The 5,838-nt window shown below is 38.6% G+C and overlaps 1 protein-coding gene across 1 annotated transcript; it reads left to right on the top strand.

Annotated features, from left to right (window-relative positions):
• Positions 1-3,268: 3,268 nt before the first annotated feature.
• On the top strand, positions 3,269-4,751 carry dlx1a (distal-less homeobox 1a; the record flags this gene model as incomplete). The annotated part of the gene is made up of 3 exons (XM_081367539.1): positions 3,269-3,755; positions 4,013-4,212; positions 4,506-4,751. The coding sequence occupies exons 1-3, from the start codon at positions 3,443-3,445 to the stop codon at positions 4,749-4,751; spliced, it is 759 nt and encodes a 252-aa protein (XP_081223665.1). The 5' UTR covers positions 3,269-3,442.
• Between the last annotated feature and the right edge of the window lie 1,087 nt (positions 4,752-5,838).

Here is a 5,838-nt window from a genome sequence, read left to right as displayed (position 1 = left end):
CACTGAGTGGGCCTGAACTGGCCTGGTGCACTAAATCAGGGCAGCATAGCAGGTGTTTGACTCTCATTCTTGATGATCCTCTTCTCTGGAAAGTGCTCTATAACTCGGCATCTCACACGCTGCTTTATTTGAGTCGCTCTAAACAGAAAACTGCTGTGGTTTCATCCTCACATGGTGGGCAGCTGGAATGTGCTGTGTAATTATTATGGCACTGACCACATGGATAGGAAGATACTGTTATGTGATGTCAATAATGTATTATAAATAAGAGACCAACGTTTTGCCATTTTCATTTAACCAAACCCACTCTTGAAAATGGTCCTAAATAGTATTTAGAATAGCAGAACCTTTTGGTAATACATAGATTTTGTATGTATTTATTTTATATTCTAAAGGCAATTCAGTGTCAAATAATCCTTTAGGTATAATGTTTTCTTAAGTGAACTTTTAATATCATTACATAATCTGTATAAGAGAACATTCTTTCTATAGTTTTATTAATATACCATTTTGCTGATTGTCTCTACTTTAGATCTGGAGACACTCATGAATTGTGTTATTGTTACTCATCCTAAAAATGTTAAAGATCATGCTCAATAAAATAATAATAACAACAAAAACATTGCATAATTATAAATCATTGCAAATACAAGAACAAATCGGTTTTCTAATTAAGTAATTCTACCCGATTGGGAATTTATGTAATTATCAATTTTGAAGCGAGTCTTGTTTGTTCTACGTGAAATATGCTGTCCTTGTGCCATTACGGTTTCTTTTTTCTTTTCTTTTTTTCCCCTCATAAATTCAGATTAATCGAAGACAATAAACACGTGTAACTTGTCCGGCGTGATCTGAATGATGATAATTATCGGTTGTAATACCGTCATTATTTTCGCTATTGTTGAAGAATCCCCGTGGTAGATTGCAAATGTCATTTGAAATACAAATTGCTTTAAATTGGACCATTTTGAGGACGGTGGATATCTAACAGGTATTGTTAAAGTGTGCTCGTCAGTCCATATCATCTGGGCATCGCGTTGGTGCCAGTGACATTTTTGTCCAATGTTCTGGACTTTTGCTCGAGGCTTTTCGGTTTTTAATGTAGCCTATTTAATCATGACGGAATCTAAGTGAATACGTGTGGAGATTATGACCATTTTTATGAAGACTGGGGGAAAGACAACCGCAGAGACTGAGAAAGAGGGATAGAAATGAAAGGAGGATGTGGAGGTGTGATCCGTGTTCAACGGGGAGTCGCACACAAACGGTACGAGCACGTCTCGTTCTCTTCTGCTTCATGGGAAATGAGCCATTTCTTTTTCTCTCCACTTTTCTATTTGCATTTTATAGTTGCACTTTATTTTAACGTGTCTTTATTACACTGTTATAGGCTAAGTAATATCAGGTAACTTCAATAGGGTTAGGGTTTGGTTTGATTTAGGGATGTAGTTGCATGTAATTATGCACAATTTATAATTATTACTATAGTAACAATGACACTGTAAAATAAAGTGTTACCCATTTTATTCATTGTCTTGAAGACGGATATATTTTCAGCTTGCCATATTATACAATATCTAAATCGTTTTATTGAAGGGTGTCCTTTTGCTTATGAAGATCTCGTGAAGAAAATGTGTCTGAAAAAAGCTTCACATGTGGAAAATGTTTCAATCAGTTCGTGTCACTCCATTCTCCACATGCATCCACCAATTTTTTAATGTCACATGCAAACCGTACCTCGAGTGAGTCTTCAGATGCTGCGTGTTCTTTGAAAAGGTTTGACAGATAAATGTATATTATTTTACTAATAATGAAATCTAAGAGCAGAGAGTATGGCCCATGTTCAGTTTCGTGGCAAGCAATGTTCTGCATAACTGTCGCAACGATTTCCTAGTCAGGTGGTAAAATAATTAATTATCAAAAATAATTAACATTGATACGATTATTCGATTTTTTAGTGGTTAGTGGTTTTTAATTTTTGCTTCCTTAGTCCCAGGTAAAGAGTTGATACCAACAACCGTAAGAAATGTATATAGGCTCTTTTTGTATTTAGAAATAGCCATTTTGATAGGTTTATAGCAGTTAATTAGATATAATTTTGAGTTTATTCGAATCTTAATCTAAACTGTCATTGTGTGTTGTTGTTGTTGTGATGTTGTAGCTGTCGTCATAGAATAGTGTTAACTTTGAATAGTAGGCTACTAAACGTAGGGCCATTTATTTTCTTGGTGTAGATGTGTTATTTGTTGCTTTGTTTTCATGCTTTGAATATTTATTTACTGTTTTAAGCATGATTTGGTCTGTCACGTGGATTAATTAATCGCAAAAACAAAACAAAAATCTCTCAACTGTTTTTTAATTTTTTTTATTATTATTATTATTATTATTAGCTATTACAATAACCATGCTATAAACCAACGCACTGCAATATCAACCAAATTTAGATGTGAAAGGAATTCACCAAATAACAGGAGCTGTTATCAACATCGACCTGCTTCTCTGATCCTCGCGCGCAATAATTCAACCCACGCGCGCATGCGAGTGATGCGAATCCGCAAGTGTTAAATACACAGCTAATTATGCGTATGAAAATTAAACAACAGTGTTATGCTAATTTAGCTGGTTTCAACTGTGTCTTCAAGCACTCGAGACTATAGCATTTTAACCAAATGAATCATCAAAGTAATTCATCTTTGCTTGGAGACACACATTTATACCTGTACTTAATCATATTTGTTAGGTGTTTTTTTTTTGTTGTTTGTTCACGATGCCGTAACCAGCATAAAATGTAGGGCCATGTTAAATTAGTTTATTTTTTTTTATGTCATATCACTTTGTTTGTTGTTTACACTTGTTTATATGAAGTCAATGCATTGATGATGATGATAATAATAATATAGGCTAATAATAATTCCAATTATTGACACGAAAACGTTTGTTCATAATGGTTGGTTTTAAGGTGTAGTGTTGTAATAATAGGCCTAAAACTGTTATCAAGACCAAATATCAAAATGATGATATTTTACATTGCATGTGTTAAATTTTGGTGGTTTGAGCCCTCCACATACGGCCTATATGTGTCTTGGTCCATTCCCTAAATTTCTACATTAGCATTACACAATAGAGTCACAGGTTGGTCTTATTTCTTGAGTTTATCAGGTCCGTCGGACCCGACCCTCAGATTACCAATCCGCATCGCTCTTGGAGGGAGTGGACCAATCAGAGAGCACCTTGGATAAATATTCATGATTCCCTGATTCAAACCTTTGAGCGAGTTTGTGTGGATCCACAGCATCGTACCTAGACTTTTCACAGAGACAAACTACATTTTCTTATGAATGGAAAGTGAAAAAATCCGTTGAGCTTAAATTGGGATTCATCCTTCACTCACATCATAGAAGAAAACAAAAAAGCAGGGGGAGAGAGAGAGAGAGCGAGAGACATGACCATGTCTACAATACCAGAGAGTCTAAACAGCCCAGTCTCAGGAAAGAGCGTGTTCATGGAATTTGGGCCACCAAGTCAGCAAATGTCGCCTTCATCCATGACCCACGGACATTACTCAATGCACTGTTTACACTCGTCCGGACACCCGCAGCACGACAGCGCATACAGCCCGGCTCCGTCCTTCCCCAGGTCCCTGCCTTATCCATACGTCAACTCGGTCGGTAGCCATTCCTCCAGCCCGTACCTCAGCACCGTGCAGACTTACCCAAACAACTCGGCTTTGGCGCAGACGAGACTGGAGGACCCAGGTAAGAAACGCTGCGCGTATTTTGGTCTTCGCTGGTCGTTGCATTTGTCTGCGCACTGCAAGAATGTTGGACTGGAGTAGCCCAGATGTGCTGTTATTAGGCTTGGTAATTATTTATTGCGTAATGCTATAAACAATGTATGCAATTAAGGCTAATTATACCTAAAGTGCCGCCTGTAAAACTTGTGCACAGTGATGTGAGCCGCACAGTTTGTGAGACGCTTTCTTTTCTTTCTTTCTTTCTTTCTCCCTCCCCAGCACCAGAGTCAGAGAAAAACACCGTGGTGGAAGGAGGAGAGGTGCGTTTCAACGGGAAAGGCAAAAAGATCCGCAAACCCCGAACCATCTACTCCAGTCTCCAGCTGCAGGCTCTGAACAGGAGGTTCCAGCAAACCCAGTATCTGGCTCTGCCGGAGAGAGCCGAGCTCGCCGCGTCACTGGGGCTCACGCAAACACAGGCATGTGCTTTTACTCGCTTTCAGTCAAAGAATTTAGAGACTTTGTTGCAGCGAACATGTCACACGTATCCTACACAACAATTTAAAAAAAGGTTATTTTTTAATAAATCTTCGCATGTGGTTTTTGAAATCGACTTTATATCACGCGTCTGTTTGAGGGACATGTTAGAAGTTAATAATCGCGTTCTTTTCGAACTCGATTCGATTACGCGCGATTCGATAACAGAAACAGGTGTTGTCGCTCGCTCTGTTTGATTTGTCTTTCTTTCTTTTCTTTTTTTTTTTTTTTCTAGGTGAAGATCTGGTTTCAGAATAAACGCTCCAAGTTTAAGAAACTGATGAAGCAGGGCGGAGGAACAATAGACACGAACGCGTTGGCTAACGGGCGCGGACTGACCACCGGATCTCCATCCATAGCGCCTGTCTGGAACTCAACCGCCACCGTCAAAACATCCACGCCGACCTCTTATATTCCCAGTTACACCTCATGGTATCCCACAGCACACCAGGACACTATGCAGCAGCCGCAACTCATGTGAACCAGGACTGCTAAAACAACCCCGCCCCTCTATCCACCAATGGCCCAGATCAGGGGACCCGACACAGGCCAGTCACTCTGCGGCCTTACACACACAGGCACTCCGCAGCCCAGACCAGATGTGATCCGGAGACACTCTCACACCGCTGACACACACTGGCCGGCGTGGACTGAACGAGAGCCGTCTGCACCGGAGAGGAAACAAGTATTTTTCAATTGAAGGGAATGCCTGGAAAGTGGGTCAAATCAAAGCTGCTACTCTCCCACTTTCAGTGACTTTTTGTTGTGTAAAAAAAAAAAAAAAAAAAACATGAAACTGTACCCTAGTCAGAAATGTCTTTCGTTTTCTTCAAAATTTGTAATTTTCCATAAGACAAATTGGAATTATCCACAACACGGGCTGTGAGGTCACCATGTGCATCACATTTTCCTAAATCTCACGCGAGATTCAGTCGCTTCGGGCTTCGCCATGGCGCGGTGAATGTGTAAAAACTGGGATAAATCACACCGTGAGCAAGTATGATTTTCCCCATTTTAAAGGGAACAAAGAAATCTTTAAGCAAAGTTATTTTGTATGTATGGCGTTTTGTGTTTATTTAAATATAACTTATTTAGAATTTGTTTTTTTTTTGTTGTTTTTTTAATCTGTTTGTATGTTTTATTTAAAACAAATGTTCTTTAAATTATGATGTGAGGCTGCACTATAAAACAGAGACACTTCCCTCGGATTTGAACCCAATTTGTAAAGCCGAGTGTTTTTTTTTTTTTTTTGGATCAGATAAACGCGTCTATCATCACAGTGAGATGGGAAGTGTTGACAGCTCTAATGTACAGAAATAGTCGTTTTCGTTGTGTGCTGAATAATTTGTGCAAAAGGATCTAAACATAATTGTGTTTATTAAAATTCATGTGTTTTTCCGTTTCACATTGAGAAAAAAGAATAGTTTTATAGCTTACCGGTCATATTAATTTATTGTTTTGTTTCATGGAGTCTTGTATAATGTGTAAACTCGAACAGTAAAAATCTGTTTATGAAAGAAGCCACAAAATGTCATCGCAACGTTTATTGATTTGTCAAAAATGAATGA

This window comes from Scardinius erythrophthalmus (genome assembly GCF_964197995.2).
Source record: "Scardinius erythrophthalmus genome assembly, chromosome: 6".
Classification (NCBI taxonomy): domain Eukaryota; kingdom Metazoa; phylum Chordata; class Actinopteri; order Cypriniformes; family Leuciscidae; genus Scardinius; species Scardinius erythrophthalmus.
The sequence above is the reverse complement of the archived record's forward strand: the minus strand, read 5'-3'. Positions and strand labels throughout refer to the sequence as shown.